The 26,169-nt window shown below is 43.3% G+C and overlaps 1 protein-coding gene across 7 annotated transcripts in view; it reads right to left on the bottom strand.

Annotated features, from left to right (window-relative positions):
- Positions 1 to 774: 774 nt before the first annotated feature.
- arhgap27l (Rho GTPase activating protein 27, like) overlaps positions 775 to 26,169 on the bottom strand; it is a 27,525-nt gene continuing 2,130 nt past the window's right edge. The window contains exons 1-19 of one of the 7 annotated variants that reach the window (XM_081716552.1): positions 24,085 to 24,289; positions 20,848 to 21,756; positions 11,082 to 11,531; positions 10,243 to 10,446; positions 9,178 to 9,258; positions 8,835 to 8,942; positions 8,466 to 8,552; positions 7,932 to 7,988; positions 6,891 to 6,958; positions 6,225 to 6,312; positions 5,976 to 6,077; positions 5,512 to 5,610; positions 5,215 to 5,299; positions 4,672 to 4,794; positions 4,164 to 4,262; positions 3,693 to 3,770; positions 3,437 to 3,571; positions 3,211 to 3,316; positions 775 to 2,729 (exon numbers count right to left, since the gene is read on the bottom strand). In XM_081716552.1, coding sequence (XP_081572678.1) covers positions 2,552 to 2,729; positions 3,211 to 3,316; positions 3,437 to 3,571; positions 3,693 to 3,770; positions 4,164 to 4,262; positions 4,672 to 4,794; positions 5,215 to 5,299; positions 5,512 to 5,610; positions 5,976 to 6,077; positions 6,225 to 6,312; positions 6,891 to 6,958; positions 7,932 to 7,988; positions 8,466 to 8,552; positions 8,835 to 8,942; positions 9,178 to 9,258; positions 10,243 to 10,446; positions 11,082 to 11,531; positions 20,848 to 21,699 — 3,000 coding nt within the window. In that variant the 5' untranslated portion in view covers positions 21,700 to 21,756; positions 24,085 to 24,289 and the 3' untranslated portion in view covers positions 775 to 2,551. Of the gene's footprint in view, positions 2,774 to 3,210; positions 3,317 to 3,436; positions 3,572 to 3,692; positions 3,771 to 4,163; positions 4,263 to 4,671; positions 4,795 to 5,214; positions 5,300 to 5,511; positions 5,611 to 5,975; positions 6,078 to 6,224; positions 6,313 to 6,890; positions 6,959 to 7,931; positions 7,989 to 8,465; positions 8,553 to 8,834; positions 8,943 to 9,177; positions 9,259 to 10,242; positions 10,447 to 11,081; positions 11,532 to 20,847; positions 21,757 to 24,084; positions 24,290 to 26,169 lie in introns of those variants that run through there. The other 6 variants (XM_027021830.3, XM_081716556.1, XM_081716553.1 and 3 more) reach the window with 6 other exon arrangements.

Genomic DNA, 26,169 nt, shown 5'->3' on the forward strand with positions numbered 1-26,169 from the left:
GGCAATGACGTTCACCTCCTCTTCCGCACCTTAAATTGACACCACACATGCAACGGTACAAGGGTCATGACGACATCGAGGTATTTATGCTCTCAGGATCTAGTAAAGCCGGCGGAAGGAACGTTTGTGAGCGTGAGTTGGCTCCAGTCCTTGGACCCCACACGGTGCAGACTCCATCCGCGACGCTGCTTTAGAGAGATCGTAGACGCGACTAGTGCACGTTGGCGGTGGTGAAGGACCGCAGAGAGCCTTTTCTGGGAGTAACTTTTGATCATGTAAACGCACAGGCGGGGTCAGGTGTCTTCCAGCAGACCAGCTACGTCTGGCCAAGAGTCGAAATTCCCTACACGAGGATGCACTTTATCCCAAACGTACATCCAAAATATGGTGGGGGAAAAACAATATAAAATGAAGAGATTATAACGGCCTCTGCTATACTAGATTGTGGCTATAAATTATACGAATCCATCAATGGTGAAAACTGTGACGTAATAGCTTTTCTTCTTCTTCTTCTTACTCTTATGAATGTATATAACGCCATCTACTGTACTGCATGAAAACGGCTAAAAAAATAATACATGAATGATGCGATGATCTGGAAATGCAAAAATATTTTATCACTCAAATCCAATTTAGCATATTAATAGCTGTAATGAGCAACTTTACATTAAACATAAAACAGTGATTAAAAGGTTTGCCTAATAATTTGCATGAAATGTGTGCGTTAAGAGGCTATACGGTATCTCAGCAATGTTACACAAGGTATCAGATATTTTATAAATTCATCAGTTTATTAAATGTATAACATTGATTGAACAGAGGTCTTGTTTCTGTGGACACTCTTTTATGGTTAAATTATCCACACGCACAAAAAAGTTACTTTGTTGTTTACGTTCCACTTGCTTGCAGGAAAAAGGAGATATAGTCGATCAAATATTTCTTATATCCAAACTAATTACCAGTATAAAAACTACAGTAAATAATTCAATCAAATTAACTTGCTTGAAATATTTATTTGTAATTTATTGCCTATTTACAAAAAAAAAAAAAAGTTATGTAAGAAATGTACTGACATTACTTTTTTTTTCACATAAACACCAAGTTATGTACACATCTATGGATAATATTCTGTTTAACATTCAACCGTATTATAGTGTCATAGGTATTTTTCGTATCATGCTGTCTTGTGTGATATATTCAGTTGCAGCTATTGATGGGAAAGACAATCTGTCATACCTAAAGCCACTGATAATATTCTGTGACTACTGGCTCCCTTTCCATCGGTCATAACTACGTTTTAACGTTCATCACAGCAGACTGAGAACATCAGCACTGGCTCATCTGTTCTAAGAATGCGTCAGTACTGGTGTTATTTATACCTGAGTTGATTTAGAGTGTTTTCTTATGGTAAGCCCATTCTTTATGACATATGGATTGACTAAGTTGATTTGCATGTTATAAGTCTTAAAGAACCACTATCTGGTCATTGGAAACCAAGGAAAGGCAGCAATCTGACTTTTTTCCTTTAGCATCTGGCATTAAAAAATGCCTTTATAACTTTAGGAGATAAATATATGTACGGCAAACATTTCTCTTCAGATGACCCATCACTGAAAACCCACGACCCTGCTTGTTTAGTCTGACATGATATGTGGTGTGCAGAGCTCCATTTGGTAGAGCACATTTGCTCTACTAACATGGGAGGCTATGGGATCATATTTATTCATCTGCTCTCCCTGTCCAGCATTTCCTGATTTCTTGACTGGATGACAGAACACTGTAAGCCTTCCACGGGCATTAGAGGTTTTGGCTGGCATATTGTTTCGAACAGTGCAAACAAAATGGAGAAGAGTCACTGACTTCTCCCCATATCTTCTCCAATCCTGGCATCCAGAGGTCAGTCTTTTCCAACCCTGGCATCCAGAGGTCAGTATTTTCCAACAGCTTCCATCTCCGGTATCCCCCTGTGGAGCCTAGGAGCCGTAGGGTCAATATTCAGGGTGACGGTTTCTCATTCCCCAACAGTCTGAGACTGTGGATGCTATAACTACTTGGGCTAAAAGCAAGCTTGCTGAGTGGTTGGAATCTCAGCATAAACATTGTGTGGGTCAATGGGAACCTGTGATTATTTTTGCAGTGTATTTCCCCATAAGTCCCTATTTGACTGGCTGTCACAAGCCAATAAGATAATCTGACCAGGCACTGAAATAAAATGTTTAAAAAGTTATACTTACAGGTAGAAACTTTGGGGATCACAATGTTAGAGAATGACGTGCAAATTAACTTATCAAAAATGACAGTTATCAAAAATATCCAAATGTGTGTGGATACATTTTAAATATTTAGCAATTCATTTTTTATGTAACCATTCTCCATTAGATGTGCGACTGACCATTTTCTAAGCTCTTCCCCAAACTTAAATGCACTGTACCATTTCATAATTTGACCAAGTGGTAAATATCACAAGCCAGTGGTACCCGAACACATTACACATTAAGACTCTTGGGGTCAGCAGCCTCAGATGGACAGCAGGGCACTCAGGCTGACGGGCTCATCTGGGACGGAAGACTTCATTGAACTCATTGAGGATGAGCTCCACAATCTGGTTCTGGAAGACCATGTAGACCGTTATGTTCACTGCCTCCTCCTCAGGCCGGAGCAGAGTAGGCCCAAACACTATGGCCATACTCTGGACAGACATCCGGTTTGACTCCCCGTGCTCAATCACCCTGCCGGAGAGAAGTTGGGTTTTCAGCGAAGGGGCTCTAAAGATCTGTAGCACAATCAGAACAGAAATCTGTGTGTGCTTGAGAACAAATGACTCTGCGTCTACATTCAAGTCTCCATGAACTGTGGCCACCTTCATTTTTTAAGACCTGGTATCGCTTTTCATCGTCAGCTAGGGAAAAGGGTGAGTACAGATTTTATGGGTTTCATTTTTAAAATATTGAGTTCATCCTAAATGAGAGGATACCAATCCAGCCCTAGAGGTACCAGTTCAGATTTCTGCCTAGATCCAGTTGCCAACCCACCTAAACTAGCCAACCCATGTTCCTCAGATCCTGGGCTTTGGAACACTGGCAGCTAGAGTACAACAAAAGTCCGGGAACCAATCGAGAGATCTCGGCCCTAAGCTTTACTTTATCTTGCTCAGGAAAAACTTAACATATTAAAAAACGATGAGATAGAGGGTTAACAGAATGGTCTTACTTTCGTAGATGCCTGAAAAGCACTTCCATGGTGTTATGGTTGGGCAAGGGCAAATTTCTCACCAAGTCCTGCATGTAAGAGACCTTCTGGCTATAGTCGTTAATTTCTGTGAAGACCAACAAGATGCGGAAATAAAAATAACTAGGCGTCCTTCTGGTGCTTGTCTGGTATTTGATGAGGCATTACTGCTTCTCTAGTTTGGCCAAAGTAAGTCCAGTTCACTCACTGATGGCAGCGATGAACTTCTCAAAGAAGCTGTAGGGGAAGAGGGGCTCTGGAAGCTCCCTGAAGAAGAGCTTCAGAGCCCCAGTGATCACATGGATCTCCTCCCACTGGCCGTCATCCAGATCCAGATCCTCCTCTGCAACACACAGGGAGCATGGTGGAATGTGGAATGCATTGTCCGAGTTAAACATGATGAATTTCAGGACAACGATGTGCTGTGGACACCCCCCCCCCTTGCGCTCAGTGGCTGTCTTTACCGCGGTCAACATTGTACCGAAGCTTCTGGATGACCGCCAGGTTCCCACTCACTCGGTAGATACCGTCAATGTTTAAACCTGTCCAGGACACAGTATGCATTAGAACCCACAAGATGGTTTAGAACAGCAAAGTTACTTCTCCCACTGGTTCATTATACCTGTCAGTACAAAAAGGTATGAATGAAAGATTCATTCATTCATTCTTTCTATCTATCAGTTAGCAATTGTAAGTTAGATATTGATTTGAAATTGAGATTAAAATAGAAACTGATATCAGACAAAAGTGCATTCATGCATATAATATGTACAAGGCACAATGTGTGTGTTAGTGTCTCTCATAACTGGCTACAGGGCATCTGCCGTGGGTGGTTGAATCAATCTCACTGGACCTGGTGAACACATCACTGACTACCTAATGTTACCGCACAAGGTGCCCCCCGGCCCCCCATGCCAAGCAGCCGTCCTGCCCACCTCTCCTCTCCACCACTTTGATGCACTTCTCCACGAATCTGGGCACAGTGGTGTTCTCCCGATGACATAAGGTGTCCAGATGACAGCCGAACACATTATCTAAGAGGCAAAGGATAAGAGGAACAGAGCGCAAGGACACACACACACACACACACACACACACACACACACGCACACACACACGCTCACACAAACACACACACACACACACACACACACACACACACACACACACACACACACACACACACACACACACACACACACACACACAGAGAGAGAGAGAGAGGCAAAGCCAGGTGAGACAGACATTTAAACTTTAAAACAATAACACAAAAAGTATGTGTTATGGCTTATGAGAATTATAAGTGGCCACTTAGATGCTCAAATTGTATTCCAGTGATCTGAGCTCAGATTTGCTGTTATTCTCTGCATTGAGTAAAAATAGTTGGAGTTGCAAGAACAGGCCTGACAGCTGCGCATAAGAGCAGGTGAGGCAGATCCTCACCCTTGATGTAGCCCTTCTCCTTCACTGACTGCAGGGTGGGCCGTCTCTGGAGGAACTTGCGTAGTTTGGTGCGAACGCGGCCCTGCTCCGTGTCTGCAGCAGACGTGGAACTCTGTCTCGCCGCTGTGGCAAAAGACATATCATCATCATCATCACCACACACAGTAGAACCGAGGTACAGAACACCGCAGCCTGACTGCCACGCCATAGTTACCAGTGACGGGTGCGGGCTAGGATACTGCCAGGCAGCCCAAACCTAGACAGGAGCAACTGAGGGTTAAGGGCCTTGCCCAGGTGCCCAACAGCGGCAGGGCTCGAACCAGCAACATTCCGATCATTAGCCAAGCACCCCAACTACTGAGCCCAGGGGAAAACGAGACAAACACTAAGTGTAGGAGAACTTAAACGTGGACTAAAATATCAAGACTTGGGGAGAATTTTCATTAAATCTTTATTTAGTACATTTACTTGTCCAGACCCGTGTGTGTGTTTGTGTGTACGTGTGTGGCCCACATATGATCCATGTGTTATAATTGGACTCACAAGCGATCTTTTTCTCTCTGTCTGCAGGATGTGGTGATTTCTCCATTAGCTCATCTTCCTCATCCTCGGAGTAATGGTCATGATCCTACACACACACACACACACACACACACACACACACACACACACACCAATGTAAATGCACCACATCAGCTTCATAAACATCTATAATGTAGGTGCCTATTTAAATGTAACAAATCCAAGCATAAAACACCACTTTCTGAATATAAAGTACATTGCATGAAAGACCCAACACTATTGCTAACAATAAAGATGACCACGAAGGCGCTCACTCACTAGATGTCTGATGGTGTCCTGGATGATCTTGTGCCAGTCATGAATAATGCTGTCTGTGTCATACTGTATTAAATACTCTGAGCCATGTCGGGTCTTGAGCTGCACAGGGGACGATGTACAGTATTACACTCAGAATTCAAAACTGTTAGAACATCTTTTACATATTCTAGTAAGGCAGATGAAACTAATCATATTAACTATGACAAATCTATCCAATTCAACAAAACCGTTAAAAGGCCTGCACTGGACTCAAATAAAGGATGTTTGTAACAGTGCTGTTTATTAACGACAATAAAAAACAGCAGCATAATCTCAATCTGATCATAATCAGGTGGACACAGACTGAAAACATGAATTATGGTTCCACAGAAAGGTTTAGTAGAAATTTGTGCTTTAAACTCAACAGAACTGGATTAACTCTAGATCCATCTGGATTCAATATAGATCCATCTTCTGTACTGAACCTCTAGAACGTTCTTCTTGCTGGACTTCTCCTTAGAGGCCCAGCCAACTACGGCACCCTTCAGCTCCACCGTGTACTCCGGGACAATCTGATTGGTCTTGGACTGAAGAAAAATCAGTGACAACTTAGAGAACTAAGCCCCGTTTCCCCTAATAGTTCTAAAATAATTCTGACAGAGTGTGTTAATAGTATAATAGCATGTAGTGAGATACAGCCAGCTAAAAAAGTCAAATGAAATTTGTGATCTTACAACAATTCCAGCAGAAGTAGATTTGGGGTCTTTATGAAAGGTGAGAATGCCACCATGAAGCACTGTCCATGACTGTGTCCAGTTCTTCCTGTTCTCTCACACACACACACACACACACACACACACACACACACACACACACACACACACACACACACACACACACACCTTCCTATTGTGTCCCACTTTACACAGGTTTACATTACCCCAGTTTCTTTCCATTGTGTCCCACTTTACACAGGTTTACATTACCCCAGTTTCTTTCCATTGTCTGCCACTTTACACAGGTTTACATTACCCCAGTTTCTTTCCATTGTGTCCCACTTTACACAGGTTTACATTACCCCAGTTTCTTTCCATTGTGTCCCACTTTACACAGGTTTACATTACCCCAGTTTCTTTCCATTGTGTCCCACTTTACACAGGTTTACATTACCCCAGTTTCTTTCCATTGTCTGCCACTTTACACAGGTTTACATTACCCCAGTTTCTTTCCATTGTGTCCCACTTTACACAGGTTTACATTACCCCAGTTTCTTTCCATTGTGTCCCACTTTACACAGGTTTACATTACCCCAGTTTCTTTCCATTGTGTCCCACTTTACACAGGTTTACATTACCCCAGTTTCTTTCCATTGTCTGCCACTTTACACAAGTTTACATTACCTAAGTTTCTTTCCATTGTCTGCCACTTTCGTTTTGTTAAGAATGCCAGCCTTCTCTAGCAGTGATGCCTGAAACAGTAAAAACAAAAACAATATTCAGCGAGAACATGAAAGACATCAGTGCAAACACAAGCATTTTATTTTTCATAATCTGGGAAAATGAGAACTACAATTTTGATTACTTAATGCATTTATTTGATTAAGTGGGTTTTGTGGGGGAAAACAAAAAACATTATAAACATGTCGCACAAAAGCAGTATGGGAATATCAGACCATCAGGAAATGATCAGACAGTCCCAGTCAACCGGTTCAAACATCTCTGTTATAAACACAAGATCTTTCTATAACCTTTCCTGCTCAGCCCAGTTTGTTTAATGGAAAACAATTTAAAAAAAACAAAAACAAACGTTAAACAAGGAATCAAACATACAACCCCTACCACCTGTGTTTTTCCCAGAGATGTTTTCCATGCTAGAGTACAGGACTCTTGGTTTTAGTGAAGCAAAAAATCCATGTGATATATAAGCATTATCCACTTAGGCTGAGAAAGGGAAAATTTAGAGGCGTCTGGAACAATGGTAAAGCCATTTTTCATGGAACATTTTTAAGGTTTGATCTAATCTTTTTTTTCTAGGCAGTATGGTTTTAGTTGTAAAGCTAATCTTCATCAGCCAGAATAATTTCTGGTTTCAGGGCAGATGGATCCTATAATGGCCTTATTTGGAAGCATTTTTAAGAATTCCACCATTGCTACAAGTGGTTATTAATAAGCCTCATTAAACGTGGTTATTTATAAATGAACGGTTATCAGTGGTTATTTAAGTAAATTATTACAAGTGGTTATTTAAATGAACCATTACCAGTGGTTATTTTAAGTGCAGACTTATTTTAAGATGTTAGTATTGTTAGTATTGCTAATTTGGTTTAGAATTTCAATTTCCCATAAACCCTTGAGGCGGCATAACTCTCTAGCCTGTGAGGCCTGCAGAATACAAACTCTGCCCATCCCTTCTATGCTAAGTCTCTGCTCAGAACCACGCACATGATGGTGGTGTGCCTCTGTGCTAGACAGGTTCCTCCTCAGCTTCACCCTGTCCTCCTTTACAGGAAAAAGCAAAGTTTGGACACTCAAAATCCCAGCAAAGTTCTGTCTGGGTCAAAATAAACCCTATATATATTTGATATAATCTCAAAAGATATAGATAGATAGATAGATAGATAGATAGATAGATAGATAGATAGATAGATAGATAGATAGATAGATAGATAGATAGATAGATAGATAGATAGATAGATAGATAGATAGATAGATAGATAGATAGATAGATAGATAGATATAGAGAGTGCGAGAGATAGAGAGCGAGAGGTATAGTCTAGATAGATAGACAGATAGATAGCATAATTCTTAAAGAATGTTATAAAAATATCCCCCCCCCATACTATAAAGTGACACTGAATGTAGCAAAGAAACTACTACTATTATTATTATTATTACTATAATTATTATAAATAAGTAAGAAGTTTAACAGGCTGATTAATCCAAGAAGATGATTAATGCCAAGATGAACGGTCATGCCTGATGAGGCATCTCTGGTGAATTCCCTGTGCTGGAGGTATCGTTGACTTGGTCTGAAGCATTTCTGTGGTGCCCTGAGAAAAACTTCTGCCGCACAGAAAGATGGAGAAACGAGGCAATGGAAATTTGTTTGAGCACACAACATCTAGTAAATTAAATCAAGTGGGGCACTTAGCATTATGCAAATAATATGCAAACTACTGCTTATTACATTAAAGTGGGGTGTTTAGTATTATGCAAATAACATGAAAATGAGGCCTCATTATGTGCACTGGCACCGTACTGCACAGATTAACATAGCTCTTGCTAGCTGCTCCTAACTGCCCTCATCGGCCATGTAGGTGCAGCAGATGTTGGCTGCGTCCTCACCGGCTCCTCATGGGTGGTGGTATGATGGCCTACGTGGTGTCTCCAGTTCTTCTGGGGGTCCTGCTCCATGCCGTTCCCCATCGCCGGCTGGGCCCCTGTCGCCGGAGCCTTCACACAATTCATACACAGTAGACGTTTATTGTTTTTAGTAGGCTTCTAAGGCAAGTCACTAAAAGCCACGCACCTCTGTGTTATTAAATCAGATTTTAAAACTACAATTTTTTACTGTGAAGGGTCAGCTACATAAAAAAAAAACAAAAAAAAACATGCAACCAAATAAAAAATACTATTAGCTCACGATTTGACCAGTGAAACCTACAAACGTAAAGACACTCACACACACCTCAGGAAGGGTCCATATGGACATAGAGCCATCTCTAGAGTAATAATATGGATTGCCTTTGTCATCCTTTGACTGGATCCACTACAGAAGGGGGCAATAGCGTTAATGGAGTTATTCTGCTCAGTAGCTCAATATTCTTGTTCCTGCGGAAACAGGTTTTGACTAGATATATATTTAGAACCTTCTACGAAGTAATAGAATACTGGTCATAGATCTAAGCACAGCATGGACAATGAAAAATGCTATAAATACGCAGCATATATGACAGAAGTATTCAATAAATCCATACATGCAATTTGTGCCATCAGAGTTATTCCACACAATCACCATTAGAGGGCATCGATGAGTTGGGAATGTGACTTTTTTGGGAGTTATTTCATGTGGTTTGCACCATGGAGTCAGGAAGAGAACCTCCACAGATGTCCCGCAGGTAGGAACACCAGTAAATCAAGTTCAAGCATGTCCACGTATTGGTTCAGCATTAAGTTCATGTTGTGCATTAGCTGATACAGGAGTGCAAACGCAGCAAGTATCAAACGGATACGTTTCCTTTAGTAGGATGTGATTTAATTGATTGAATACATAATAATTTGTCTGTCTGATGAATATTTTACACTTTTCCACAGTAGCATCTATTTAAAAAAGAAGAAGCTAAATCAAAGTTCAACAGGGCACGCAGTGCATGTGCGTATGATTATTACTGAGGCAGAGAAGATATAATGTGGTCTTAAAGGAGATGGAGAGAAAACTTTACACACCATGCCCTTTACACGCCAGCTGCCCTCCTGAACAATATGACCCGTTGTCATTCCTAACCCTCCAGCATTCTCAAACCTGCTGGTGTTTACTGGTAAATACACTGTTTACTTGATACAGTGTATGTTTACATGCAAACTTGTGGTTTACTGTGTGTGTGTGTGTGTGTGTGTGTGTGTGTGTGTGTGTGGGTGTATTTTCAGCTGAGCTTTTTTTATCTGTTGGTGCTGATGGTTATGTGTTAACTCACCTGTTGGTGTGTACATTCAACCATCGGTTTGTATCTTTCTAGGCAAACGTGTTGATTACCTGGTGCTCTGTGTGCTCACTGGTGAAGACGTTTTTCCCCCCGGGCTCCGTGGTGCAGGTCCAGCCTGCCGGTACAGGACTTGCAGGGTCCAGAGTGACCCGGGGCAGAACTGCGTGTTTGACCTGGGGCACGTCCTTGGAGGGGTGCGGCGCAGACTGGGCCTCGTGCTCATCTGCTGGGTAGTCTTCCTTAGGTAAGGGGGGCTTGAAAGTGAGAGAGAAAAACTGAGTGAGTGTGAGAGAGAATAACAAAAATAGAGAGAGAAAATGTTGAACAGAAAGCGTGTTCCACCCCGGCTGTGTTCTGTTACCATGCTGACCCCGTCCCTGTTGTGTTCTGTTACCATGCTGACCCCGTCCCTGTTGTGTTCTGTTACCATGCTGACCCCGCCCCGGCTGTGTTCTGTTACCATGCCAACCCCGTCCCTGTTGTGTTCTGTTACCATGCTGACCCCGCCCCGGCTGTGTTCTGTTACCATGCCAACCCCGTCCCTGTTGTGTTCTGTTACCATGCCGACCCCGCCCCGGCTGTGTTCTGTTACCATGCCAACCCCGTCCCTGTTGTGTTCTGTTACCATGCCAACCCCGTCCCTGTTGTGTTCTGTTACCATGCTGACCCCGCCCCGACTGTGTTCTGTTACCATGCCAACCCCGTCCCTGTTGTGTTCTGTTACCATGCTGACCCCGCCCCGGCTGTGTTCTGTTACCATGCTGACCCCGCCCCGGCTGTGTTCTGTTACCATGCTGACCCCGCCCCGGCTGTGTTCTGTTACCATGCTGACCCTGCCCCGGCTGTGTTCTGTTACCATGCCGACCCCGCCCCGGCTGTGTTCTGTTACCGGTCCTTCTGCTTGCTTGGCGTCCACGACTAGGGTAGGGAAGAGCAGCTCCGGCGCCTCCCAGGACGTCTGCTGCAGCGTGGGGTTGTAGTAGTAGTGCCTGCCTGTGGTCTCATCCAGGACCTGCTCCCAGTCGGAGCCCTCCGATAGGCCCGCGGACGCGGAGGCCGGCGCGGCCTCCCTGCCTGCAGTCGGGCGAGAGGGCGCAAGGGCCTCTGACCGGTCGCTCTGCTGAGCCTTGCCGCCGTCTTGGTCAATACGGACCTCCCGTCCGGGCCCGCTGGCGGGGAGCGCGGCGGCTTCCTGGGCTGGGCTGAGGGAGGAGCCGGGAGAGGAGGAGGAGGAGGAGGAGGAGGAGGAGGAGGAGGAGGAGGGAGCTGAGAGCGATGTCACCTTCTTCAGCTCAGTGACATTGGCATACACTGCCGTAGTGGGGTCCTCATTCCCTAGCTGGAGGAAAGAGAAGAATTACAAAAACCAGCTTGAGACGGCCAGTAACAACAACATTAGAAGATGCGCCAGGTCACTTTACAGTGATGCTCATGTTGTTTTCATAAGGTTTTTTAAAACTTTTTTTTTTTTTTTTTTTTAAAGATTAATGCTGTGCGAGACTGAAGTAAATCACCATAACCCAGGACAACAGGCCGAGCCCTTAACAACAAAACGTTGCAAAGCATGAGTCAGAGTGCGTTTCCGAGTGCTCATGGTGATTCGGTTTCCCTCCCAAAATAGCTCAGTGCAAAGATCACTGTTAAAAAGACAGAGTGAGTGTGAGCGAATCCCCTCTCTGCCAGGTAAGCCAATATTGATATGCTGCTTCTGCCACACTGCGTTGGGACGTAGTAGCCTAGGTTACCTAGGTTACAGAGGCTGCTACGCTGGGGCCCCCCCCAAAAAAGTGGCGCATCGCCACGAAATACAACCCCACTGTCTGAACCCAGAGGTCAGGAACGGAGGAAAAGAGCAGACTAAGGTCACAGACGGTGCACATTCTGTGTCTTCAGCACTGCTCCAGCTCTGTGTGGGAATATTAAACCAGTGCTAGCATTCCACTCACGAGGTGAAGCAAGAACAAGATCAAAACAGCACAATGGAAACCTGCACAGCACAAAAGGCTTCCGTGCCCGAGCCTTCAGTGTGCAGCGACAAAAGAGACAGAGGAGGAATCAGATAATACACACACACACACACACACACACACACACACACACACACACACACACACACACAAGAGACACACACAGACGAGACACACACAAGAGACACAGAGACACACAGACACACACAGCACCAGGGCGTTATAAAAGCTCAAAGGCAGATACATAGCCTACAAGCAAACCAGAACTACATGCTTACTTCCCTTTTAAAGTGCATTTGTACAAGGTAACCTTTCTACACTGTGTGGATGAGAGGCTCCAAGCTTGGCCTTGTTTTGGTGGGAGACTAAGCTACGCTACAGTATAGTTGCCTAATTATCCTGGAAATGTTTTGTGGAAACAACTGTGATGTCTGCTGCCCAGGGGCCCTGTTTGCCAGAGTGAAAGTGACGTGGTGATATCAGCTAGTCAGTCAGCCCACCCTGCCCCACCCCCAAATGGCTGAAGGGGAAAACACATCAGCTGAAGCCCATGATCATCTTTATCAGAACACAGAACACCATGCCATCAACAGGTGGGGACTAGGATACTGCGAGGCAGCCCAAACCCAGACAGGAGCAACTGAGGGTGAAGGGCACAACAGCAGCAACTCAGCAGAAGCAGGGCTTGAACCAGTAAGCTCCCAATCACAAGGCCAGTACCCTAACTACAGAGCCACCACTGCCATAGCATTAGGTATGGGACACAAACCTCTTAAGCTACATTTTTGATATCACTTGTTATGTTGTTTACTTTACTTGGTTTTCAGATTTACAATCAGTGACCGGGCAGCTGCAATACAACGGTAAGAGCCATTTAAATTTTCTTTTCAACGTTAGAATGGCCCAACAGCAGGGTTAATCTACACTTTAATTGAAAAGGACGCCATCACCTGACAAAACATGTTTAAACCGATCAGTTGTACTTTTCTGCCTTAGAAGCTTTTAAAGTGAAGTGACAGATCTTTTTTTTTAATGTGTGTTGGGCCAAAGATTCAATATGATAAGAGCACCACAGATTGTGATGAGCACTTGTACATAGACTCTTCCCAGCTTGGATCATGTACTGTGGCATACATGACCTGGTCATACTTTAAAGCACTACAAATAAAAAAAATGAATAAGTCCAGCCCATGTGTATAGTAATTACATTTAGACTTTGTAACCAGTTCTGTTCCATTGTAAATTCATAAACTGGTGACAATGCAGGTACTGGCCATTTAGAGAACCAGAGACAGTGTCTCCAACGTGCTAACTCGCACACACTCACAGCCGTTTACCCGTCTGTGCCAACTCGCACACACTCGCAGCCGTTTACCTGTCTGTGCCAACATACAGCTTACCTTTTATTGCAAGCATTAAGAAAAGTTTCATCCAGTGCCATTATGACTAAAAATGACAAATATAACTCCTTACACAAGAAAACAGACAAGTAAAGAAAAAAACTGAAATGAAAAGTAAATGTTTTAACCGCACGTGTTCCCCTTGGAGAGATGTGAAAACAGAGGAAGGGTTAAAAAAACAGAAGTGCGGGTCCCTTTTCACTTTTAATTTCCATCGAACATCAGGTCCAGAACCACTAGGCAACAGCCGCCTTATGGAGAGGCAACCAGAGAAACTGAGAAGAGCATTTCTGAATATTTGAAGGGGGAGTTTTGGGGCTTTTTCAGAATAAAACAGCCTATTGCCAAGAGGGGTACTTTAGCTAATTTCAACGGAAGCTGAAGATTCTTCCCCACCGAGCATCACTCACTCACACACACACACACACACACACACACACACACACACACACACACACACACACACACACACACACACACAAACATGGTGGCACAAAGTAAATGTCATTAGTGGGTGGAGGGCACCCTGACCATTCAACCATAATTTCCTCTTCTGGAGGGTAATGAGGATCCAAACAAACATTCTGTTTGGGAGTGTATATACACATCTCGACGCAAGGCATAAACCCTGGTAACAAAAAGAAAACAAATCCCCTGAAACACTGAAATCTGGAAGAGCCGTCACAGGTTGATGATGTCGTCATAGTTCCGTGGACACAACTAGAAAATGTGCTTGAAAAACGAAAACTCAAGCTCCCTTGTTCACGTTTCTCTTTTCCTTTCAGGGGACATGTGGCGCAAATTCATCGAGAAAGATTGTTCTAATAGCTCGTCAACATGCCAGTCACTTTGTTATTCAAATAACACCTCAACAGTCATGTCATTCACACCCATGAGTTTTGTGCGAGTCTCCATCGTGTCTCATGGGTGACTTTTTTCCATGCCCCCCGTTCAAACCGCAGGCGAAACGTCAAGCCCTTCTTTAGCTAAAGTGCTGGAACCGTGAAAACCCTGAGGTTTGTGGCTGAGGGTGGGTCCCCTGACCAGGACAACACTGAGCTGTTGTATCTCAGTGGTTAAGGTACTTGCGGTGTAATTGGAAGGATGCTGGTTCAAGTCCCACTGTTGGGCCCCTGAGCAAGACACTTAACCCTCAATTGCTCAAGTTGTACTCAGTCAGAATTGTAAGTTGCTTTGGATGTAAGCATCAGCTAAATACTATTTTAAAAAAAAACAAAGTACACCGACAACTCAGTTACAGGTTCTCTTTGACAAATGTAGTTCAGTATGTAGAAACATATTCACTCCTTTCTGGGCAATGAGGACATGTAACAATTCTTGTGTTGCCAGTAACACACCTTTTCCCCTTCAAATAAACATGCAGATTGCCATGCTTCACATGGTTGTCCAAACCAGTAGCGGTCACACCATACCTAGGACTTCATCTTGATAAGAAGATTACAGGTGTGTGTAGGATCTGCAATCTCTTCACAGGGTTGCTTTGTGAAATTTCTAGTTGGTGTCTGAGCGCACACCTCGAACAGAAGACCTCTGTTCCACGACCGTTCTAACCTCCAACTGACCACACAATGACACAGGAACACAAACATCAGATGCACATTTGCTGTTGAATCACTTATTCTGGGTTCCTTTTCCCTCTACCCAGTTCCTTCCTCTGCGGTTTACATTCTACTTGCAGTCTGTGTCTGCACTGACGCAGAACAGCCATTCATCTACATCTTGCACTCATTAATGTACTAAGCAAGGGGATCCAAAATGGAGGCCTGGGGCCATGCTGCCCTACACAGTTTCAAATTTTCCCTACTCGCTGATTAGCGAGGCCTTCATCACACGGATGATGTGTGCCGAGCTGGGGAGCACTTAAGCATAATGTTCTTAGCCAACTGTGTCATTTGGAAGTGATGCTTTTTCTAATGTCGACACACACACACACACCTCTCTCTCTCTTTCTCTCTCTCTATATATATATATAGATCTCTCTCTCTCTCTCTATATATATAGATCTCTCTCTCTCATTATATATATATATATATATATATATATATATATATATATATATATATATATATATATACTCTCGCTCTGTATATATATGTACACACATACATTTTATATATATATAAAAAATTTATATATGCATCTATCAATCAATATCTATAACTATATATCTATATCTAGCCATCTATATCTATCCATCTATATCTAATATATATATAACTATCTATCTATCTATATATATATATATATATATATATATATATATATATATATATATATATATATATATACTCTCGCTCTCTGTATATATATATATATATATATATATATAAAATTTATATATGCATCTATCAATCAATATCTATAACTATATATCTATATCTAGCAATCTATATCTATCCATCTATATAACTATCTATATCTATATATATAACATATATATATATAAAAAAACTATCTATCTATCTATATATAACTATATATATATATATTTATTTATTTATTTATTATCTCATATCAATCTATATATTATATATATTTATATCTAACTATAGATATAAATCTATATAACTATATATATTATTTCTCTCTCTCTCTGATATATGTAAAGACCAGCAACTGTAACTAGGCCTATATTTTCTCTGTGTCTAGTAAGTCAGTTCTGTGCTGGTGAATAAACAGAATCCCTCTTCTTGTTCCTTGTACTTAGCAGTGAACTGGTCACATCTTTGTTGTGAGTTGCATTCTATCAATGATTGTGTTTCTAGGTTGTGAAAAGACTCATGAAGTGACATTCTTTTCCATTGTATTTTGACCCCTGTCTTGCTCCACACACAGTCCATTCTCCCGACACCGTATCCTGCAGGAAATGCAGGAACCAGGAAGCACTCAAGATGGTCCTGTGTACCTGTACACCAACAACTTCCACTTTACATGTTCATCTGGGAAACGTAATACATGTAAACAATGGTCATGTTGTTCATATGAGCCTGTTATGTGTAACATAAAATGGTTTACATGCTGAATCAAGATATAAAACACAATACCAAAGTTGTCTGCACCCTTTTTTTCTTCTTCTAAACTTGGCAATATTTGCTGCATACAGGACACAGTCTGCTTAACTTCATCCAGAAAATCCGGCAGCTTCCTAATAACTATAACAATCAGCTGCCTCAAATACGCATCATTAATATAACCTTTAGTGGACGTGAATCAGATGTAGGTATCTTAGAATAAACTGGTATACTGACGCCTCATACTAATCATGTGTTAAATAAGGGGTGTGTGTGTGTGTGTGTGTGTGTGTAGAACAGATGACAGAACGATAAAAGGTCGTTACTTAAGATAGTCAATATCAGTATGAGGACTTTGTTCTTGGAATTCTTCCTCATGGAGCTGTACACAATTACCCTCCAGTAATATACTACACAATTATATACACAATTGTAGCGCAATCGATGGAATGACAGCAACAAACTACTGTGAAGACACACTGTGTCAAAAACAAAAAACAGGTAAGGTTTGCAATTAGATTCATTGGCCAACTTATCCTTTGTTCTTAACTACATTATAATGTGTTATAAATACCAGTTTATGAAGGCATAATTCTGGCAAGCAGGGTGGCTGATTTATGACGCTGCTTTAAAGCATTCAGCGCACTTACAACAGTAAGCAAAAACGTCGTGATTCTTTTTTTTATCGTGTTACTCAATCCGCATATGTCGAATATACACAATTCAGGCTACCAAGAGAAGTCTTTGAAACTCGTTGGCATACACCATGAAAAAAAGAATCTACAGAGAATACAGGAACAATCTCTAGCGAATTGGGCGTGCTGCCACGTTTGCCCACGGCCCGAACCGCCCGTGAAAGGGCTGACACCGTCGCCCGCTGGAGCTGAGCCATGCATCACGGAGAGCACATTCCGTGCAACTTCATGCATGTGCGTTATTTAGCTCGTAACCCGAGAACTAAGTCATTTTGGTTAATACATTTGACGGAGGTATTTAGTAGCACATTCACTGGTAGGACGCCCAGCTACCCACTTCATCTGCGGTGTATTTAAGTAGCCTACACGCAGGGAGTAACCCTCCACACGTAGACTCATGTTTCATGCTGTTCTGCCTGCGCTGTGGGAATGTCAGGCAAGCCGCAAGCGTGCGTATAGTTGTACTTCTAGTTGTGAAAACAGGTGTAACTTAGCGTAACTAAGCGTAACTAATCGAACCTATTTAAGCTCTGTGTTTATAAACCCAAACAAACGCACAACGGATTACCTGCATTTCCTTTCTTAGAAAGTCAGTGTTGAGTGACGACTTCAGACTGGTCTTCGTGAAGCATGATCTCGGAATATGAAACAGGTGCGCCAACCTACACGGCTGCCACGCGCTCATCCCCTGCAGTTCTGTGCCTGCGCGAGGTCAGGGAGACTAAACGATCCGTTTAGAGGGTGTGGCCGCAAGCGCATGCTCCCTTAACTCAATCACCTGTATGGCGTCCCAGTGTAAAGAAAGCACTTTGCACGATAGCGCAAAAGAAGGTGACTGAAATTGAACTGTGCAAGAGGGAATAGTTAACGGACCACTGCTAATAACATTCGTGCGCCCGGTCCTGTGCACCTGGGTGCCTGCACTTGTTTGCGGTTTGCTGAGGAAGGTGAGATCTGCTGCACCGTGAGTAAGGGCGCATCCTGTGTTTACAATACACGTCCCAAGGCACAGGGACGAAACTTGGGTCACCGCTATCCTGTTGTCATCAATGGCTCTGACACGGCAGAAATCGGACTGGGTGTCTGATCAGCGTCCTCAGTATAGCCAGCTCATACGTTTGCAAACCACAATACTCGCTTTACAAGAGCAAATCACAAGGTATTTGTAGCGCTAGTAAGCGTAATCAGGTAGGGCCGAAGCTGTTGAACCCGCGTTGCGTTAGACACTGGATGTGGACATTTGTCATGTAAAGCATAACCAAAAATATTAGAAATCATACAGCCAGGCTTAGACAGTATGACAAGGCCAACATTTACTAAAGAACATTTACTAAAGAATCAAAGACCAGCGTGCTAACAACCAGTGTTACCCTCTCACTGATGGATCTCCATGTCCTTTGCTTTGGCAAGAACACCCAAAAGAGTGTGATGAAACGTATCAAAAATTTTGATACTCTTAGATGTGATCCACCCTACAAATCTTTTACATCAGTGTGTAGCTACTGACGCAGGCATAAAGGTGGGCTTAAGAGCATAACTTTGGAAAATGACCTCTGTCATCTCTTGCTAAAGCATACCAGAAAAAGCCATAAGAAGTTGAAAACAGGCCTACTGCATCTACGCCACAGCTCGTCCGCTACCCTGAAGCAGACATTAGAACGCTACCTTTAGCTTGTGGTATATTTCCACACTTGGGCTTGCTAATGCCTCACTGTTTCACTATGTACACTATTCGCTTTGGGGGCCGTGGAAAACAACAGCATACTTTTGTAAGAATTCTCCTTTTCCCTTCACCACCTGCTGTACAGGCTTAGGCAGAAGACTACCTGCCACGCAACAAATCAGCACTTCCAATTCCTGGTCTAAGATTATGGAAGTGGCTAAAATGTTTTTTTAGCTTTCATTCCATGTTAGCTGGGTTTAAGTAGCCCTGAACACATGCCTAGTTCCTGAGCCTGAGAACACGCCAAGATGTCTGTGGTGTCTGTGTGTTCTGGCTGCTGCTGTTGAATCCAGGCTCCACTAAGTAATACTGCATCTCCTAATGCAGGGCAGGTGCTTGGGTTTCAGTCTCATAGGTTTGCTATTGTTCCAAAGCACCTGTTGTTGCCATGGCGACTTACAGCAGCCAACCGGTGCTGGCTGGGCCCTCTAAACAAGATACATGCAAAGGAGAGACAAAGCTAACCTAGAGGCACTTTAAGTTTGTAGTGACCTGTGCAATATTGGACATCTTATGATTATTTGCCACCTGCATGTTCTAATATCATTATTCAATTGAATATTAGCAGTGTTTTAAAAGTGCCCATAAAACTTGGTAGCTATTTAAAACAAATATAAACCTTCGGAAATGCATATTTTGAGTGTGCGGAAATTCTGAGTCTCGCACGCGTGCGTATGGGCCCCCACACACACAGTCTTTGTTTGATCGTCTTCATGCTCATCACATCCTGCCGGCACTGGAGAAAGGCTGTAATATCCTCTCCTGAAGTTCCGTTTACAGCCCAACCTGTCTTCGCCTCTGCTCTTCTCTCATCTCTGTTGTTTCAGGTTTATTCTTGCACCTTAACCCCATATGTTCAGTACCCTACTTCCTCACTAGGCTAAACAAAACCGACCTCCAGAATAGGTCAAATGGCAAGCGTTTGATATAAATATTGTCCTTCTTCCAGTTCACTTTTCAGACAGACTAAATTTAATTTATGTCTGACATGTATCACCAAAACATATGGCATATAACCAAGAATGTGGCTATGACCATCAGTGATAAACCACCTAAGACCACAACTCATCCCTATAAAAGTGCATTTGTGAACCTAAACAGTGCCTCCCAGTGGATTTGGCTATAGTAGCCTACATTTTACACTGGAATATCAATTTTTTTTTTTTTTTTTTTACCATGACATCCTGGGTTTTTTTTGTTTTGTTTTTTTCAGGGCTGATTAAAATATTCCTTCATCTCTTAACTGCAAAAATAAAGATAATGATTTTTTTCTTAAACTAGGTTAATTCCAGAGTGAAACAATATGAGTAGTCATTTGTTAGAGATACACAGGGAGAAAAATGAGAACGAGAGAGAATGAGAGAATTAAATGACTTAAATAAATAATAAACTGATAGACTGACAGTAGAATTAAATAAATAATAAACTGATTATTTTCAACTTGTCTTAGGAGCTTTCTGATTGGCTTGTCATGATAAAGTAGGCTTATTATTAGGCAACTATTAGGCAAACATACTCAGAATCACATTCCTGTTTTCAAAGCATTACAAAAACGACCACTAAGACCACTAACTTGCTAAATATGTGTGGATGCACTTTTAAAGTCTCTTTCTCTTTCTCACGTTTAAAGTTTTGTGGCTGGATGACCATAATAGTGAGAGGAACTGAAATGAACTCTATTGTGTCACAGAGAGTTTTTACAGGAAGCAGGTGCAAAGAAAAGGATCTGAAAACAGCCAAGGTAATATTTTAGCATGGGATTCTTAAGAGAGACATCCAATTCAGAAGCTCAGCCTTTTGCGCTGTGTGTGTGTGTGTGTGTGTGTGTGTGTTCTTACCTTGGCCTGTGGTGCAGATGGTGGTGTGCTGGTTGTAGACTCATGCAAACCAGCAGGACCAGTTTCTGTGTTTACCAAATCCTCCAGCTTCAGGTCCAGTATGGACTCATAAATGTTCTCTGTGTCTGGCGAAGGCGTTGGCTCCTCACTGGGCTCTTCCTCCGGCAGCAGGAGCGGCTCTGGCTTTGGTGGCAATCCTTGCTGCCTGGTCTCCTTCAGGTTCTTGACCAGTGGGGGCTCCACGGCTTCGGCCCGACGAGGGAGGGGGTCAGCCGGGCCGAACCCAGGGACACGGGCCTTCTGCAGCGTGTCGTCGGCCGTGATCCCGCGGGATCCGAACAGCAGGCTGGGGGCGAGACTGAGCCTCTTCTTCTGCTGCTGCATCGCGTCTGGAGTGGGGGCGTGGATGGGGGCGGGGTGGAGGGACGCCAGGGAGTCAGCCAGGCCTCCGTGCAGGTACGAGGGGGGCTCGCGGATGTCCAGGGGCACGCCGAACGTGGACATGCGGTTCTCCGTCTTTCGGCGGTTCCCCGGCGAGCGCAAGCGTATTGTTACCTCATTGGGCTTGGCTTTCTCCGCCAGGTCAGGCACGGGCGGCCTGCTCTCGGGCCCCGGCGCCCCCGCAAAGTCCAGCGGTGAGGGCAAACTTGGTGGAAGCTCTTTCACATACTTGGCGGGCACGTAGAAGGGCTTGGAGTGCTCGTCTTTGCGCACATGCCACCAGTGGTTGTTGGTCTTGGCCAGGAGGGTGTAGCGCTCGTTGGGCTTAATGGACACGGTGAAGCCGTCTCGACTTATATACTCATACCCGAACTCCACCAGCACCAGACCCACACTGCACACCGACGCCATCCCGCCTGCAGGTCACGCTGGGGTCACGCTGGGGTCATGTGCTCGTGTGAGGCCCTCCTGAGGGATAACAAACAAATGTCTGTGTTATAAGTGTAGCATTAACACGGCCCTTTAGCGGGTACCACTGCCACTTGGCCTACAGCAGGATTCAGGAGGACTACTGTCTCTTGAACATCAACAAGAAATTCCCTCGCTGTGTGGGACAAACCGGAGGATCAAGCAAACCAGGATAGTTCAGAAAACTGATAGTTCACCCTGTTCTTTTTCTCTTAAATTAACAATCACTTCAGTTCAGTGTTGATTGTTGTACTGGGCCAGATTCACTTAAGGTCAAGTATGTATATGTCAAAATAAACTGAACCACTACACATACTTTTTAAATATGATATGTTAAATATAATTAGAATATGCATAAAGATATGGTTATGAATTAAACTTGACTTGGAAGCCTACATTTATACACATACACTTCTTCCCAGTCAGTGAAGTATAAATGGCAGTAGCATTAAAGCACCTGGAACCAGAATAGCTTAAACTGTGCCACACAGATTACCTATGCAGGAATACCACGGATTGGATAATTAGCAGAGTAATGTGTCATGGTTTATTTTTGACTCATTCTTGCTGACGTGTAATGAATAGCAGGGGATCGGTTCCTTGCAGACACTTGATCTGCATGAAGGAACAGTTCACCAGTACAGCTAATGATAAATGAAGAAACAGTTCACCAGCACGGCTAATGATAAATGAAGGAACAGTTCGCCAACACAGCTAAAGATAAATGAAGGAACAGTTCGCCAACACAGCTAAAGATAAATGAAGGAACAGTTTGCCAACACAGCCAATGATAAATGAAGGAACAGTTCACCAACATGGCTAATGATAAATGAACAGTTCAAAAAACACGGCTAATGATAAATGAAGGCTGGGAGGAACATTCTGCCTGTGTAGCTGAAAAGATTTTTTTTTTCCCACTGATAGCCAGATTAAAATTTTGGGCTGTGTGGTAGAACTGTGGAGTCTACCTATCTGGCTGCATTGTGTGACGCCGTGTTTCGCACACCTTTAGAGCTCTTTTGAGTAAACACACTAGAAAACCTCTCAACTGATCCAGTCCACACCTTGAGTCCATAGCTAATATTTAACCTTAAAGAATTTGTCAGGCAGCAGGGACCCAGCAGACCTTCGTGAGAATGGAGCTGCTCCAGAGTTCTGCTGCTTTGGGCTTCTTTTCCTAAATAAAATTCCTGAAGTGTGCAGATTGTGTTCCTCAGTAAAATTATTTCAGACCTTTCCTTTCTGATTACGTTCTCAGGAATTTTTGTTGATGATAGGAATTGAAAGATTTTTTTCCCCAGAAAGTAATAGCTCACAATAAACCACTAAACAATTGTGGTTTATAGTAACTCAGATACATAGGTGTTTTCAATAAAATCTTCCCCCTGTTGTTCACAGAGCCTGCTTTTATCTATACTGGTTTAGCTATTTGAATGGATTCCACAGACTCCAACTAAGTTTAAGTTTTAGAAATACTCATAATTATCACTGATGATCATCACTGATGAAACTACTTGATGGCAGACTGCATGTTAATCTGAGTTTAGAACATTATCATCCTTTAGTATTTGCATGCCTTCTCATGGTATCTGCGGAACCTGACACTGTTTAAGTACCATACATATCTCTCATCCACATCCTCATCATGTGCAGCTTACTGGCAGAATTATTACAGCTTTTGCCACATTCAAATGTTTTATTGAGTTGATCGTTTTTAGTCAAGCATATTGACCTTTAGCTAAAATGCATTTAATATACATTTTTTTGGTAAATCAAAAACTTTAGAAAATCTCATGAAATATCAAAACATAGCAGCTAATCAGAATAACAGATGATGTAACACTTTGTACAGAGTGGCCCTGTCAATGGAGATCCACCGCAACCAGAATTTACTTCCAGTCATAATCAAACACTCCTCATTCAGATACTAAGATGCTGTCAGTAGCAACTAACTCTCCAGGAGTGGAGTTAAGCACAACCTGTTCTAAAGCAGGAAAAATCAACATTGTTATTAGGTATGCTGGGTCGACTCCTGATTTCAATAAAGTGCCATAGTACTAAAGTCATAGTAAACGCTGAACGACCGCACTGCATGTCCAGGAGGGCAGAATTACACATGAATTTCCACTCAACAAACCATCAGGATATGTCAAATACTGGCTTTATCAACATTAACATTTTAAAGCATAAATGATCATTGGTCAAAGATCTCAAGAACAAATCCTTCACCCCCAAATGCATCCAAGATATACCGGCTCGTTAGCGTGTTGCAAAGACATCATGCTGGTTGCTAGCCATGAGCAGTTCGAACGGTTCAAACTCTTTTACCTTGCTGAGATTCTGAGGGGCTGAGAACCTCCTGTTACGGGCTGCTTTAAAAAGAAAATGGTGTTCAGTTCGTGTTGCCTCTTTTCTAAGCTCGGTCCGGAACGTTTAAGCGTGGCAGCATTCCTTCTCTCCCAGCATTCCTTCTCTCCCAGCATTCCTTCTCTCACATCACCTTTGCCCCATCATTTCTCATAAACGCCTGTGAACAGTAAACACACTTACACATATAAACACAGCGCACCCTTTGCAGATTTTCTTTTGCTCTTCCCTCCTGTTGAACTTTTGGCCAAAGTCTATTTTTCATTACGTAATTGCCATCGATGTTACTTGGTTTTTGTGGGTCTTGGGGTGACCTGCGAATCAGACATCAGACTGTTTCAAGAGAGGCAGGATGCGTTTGTGCTAGCCTCAGCAACACCGGCACATGGCATGGAAAGAAGAAAGCGCCTTCCTGAATGCATCTGAGAACAGCATCTCAGTTACTCTAAAACTGACTAAGGTCTTGGACCCACTCTGAGAACTGTCCTTGGATCAGCGCAAAAAGAAAAAACGAGATGCGAAACGAAGCGTCACCCGGAATCCACTCCTGCCAGGCACAAGTGTGACAGGAAGCTCCTTCGTCCTCGGACTTCTGTCCGGGCCTGCTACAGGAAGTCCTATCCTGCTCCAGTTCCTCCAGCCGGCCCCTGTCTCTAGTGTCATTCCTGGTTTACTTTTGAGCCGGTTACCTTAGTGCTGGCATTTCTCTGTAAACACTCGGTCCTCTCGGGAGCTTTAATTCACAGCTTTCATCTCCGATGTCAGGGCGAAAACCATGCAGCAGATGTCGGTAGATTTTGGGGTGATGGAATTGTTTCTGATTGTTTTAACACACATAGCCGTACCCCGCCCCAAAGAAACGCCGCCAGAATACATCCAGCTGACCTTCTGACTGTACATAGTGGAGACTGATGACTAGAGCATGTGACAAATCTCGCAGTATGACACAGGGGGACAAAAGGAGAGTCATGGACAGAATGAGATACTGTGTGTGTGTGTGTGTGTGTGTGTGTGTGAGTGTGTGTGTGCGTGTGTGTGTGTGCGCGTGTGAGTGTGTGCGAGTGTGTGTCTGTGTGTGAGTGTGTGTGTGTGAGAGTGTGTGTGTGAGTGAGAGTGTGTGTGAGTGTTTGTGTGTGTGAGTGTGTGTTCGTGTGTGTGTGTGCATGTGCACATGCGAGTGTGAGTGTGTGAGTGTGTGTGTGTGTGTGCATATGTGTGTGCGCGTGTGAGTGTGTGCGTGTGTGTCTGTGTGAGTGTGTGTGTGTGAGTGAGAGTGTGTGTGTGTGAGTGTGTGTGAGTGTGTGTGTGTGTGTGAGTGTGTGTGAGTGTGAGTGTGTGTGTGGGGGGGGTGTGCGTGTGAGTGTGTGTGTGAGTGTATGTGTGTGATTGGCTACAAAAGACAGAGAGGGAAGGAGAGAGATGGAAAATAGCTCTGATTCAAAGATCTTGTGATTATGTTTGCACCACATACCACAGCAGGGCAACAAAACTGCTTAAAATAAGCATATAAGAATCGTTCTCGCACTTCAACCTGGAACACACACACCAGTTCATTTTAGAGTGAACTAGTCACAGGTTGAAGAGTAAAACACGTCTCTCTTAAAGCATCATAAAGGCGAACGTTTACTCTTATTACTCTCAAATGTTTACTTTCATTCCATTTGGGACAGTCATCACGAAGAAGCCAGGGTTACAACATTTATGAAACAGGGCCTGCACAAAAAGCCTGCAGGAAAATGTTCATACACTAAGAGTTTCATCGCTTTAGATGAGAGGAAGAGAGAGAGAGAGACAGAGAGAGAGAGAGAGCACATGTTTTGTTACCCTGCAGATTCATGTTTTTGAGTGGCACGTAAGACGGGCCCCAACTATCATTACAAAAACAGCCCTCGTCTCTTTCCGGCAACCTGCCCCAACATGTCCCACTGTGCAAAGCACAGTAAGGTGCCCTGAGGGAGGGAGCTGAGTGCAAACAACAGCCAAGCCGCTGCCTTTCAGCTAATCGCGGGGGTGACGGGAACTGAGCCGAATGCCGACCCTGTGGTC

The sequence above is a fragment of the Electrophorus electricus genome, chromosome 6 (assembly GCF_041902795.1).
Source record: "Electrophorus electricus isolate QZ-2024a chromosome 6, ASM4190279v1, whole genome shotgun sequence".
Taxonomy (NCBI): domain Eukaryota; kingdom Metazoa; phylum Chordata; class Actinopteri; order Gymnotiformes; family Gymnotidae; genus Electrophorus; species Electrophorus electricus.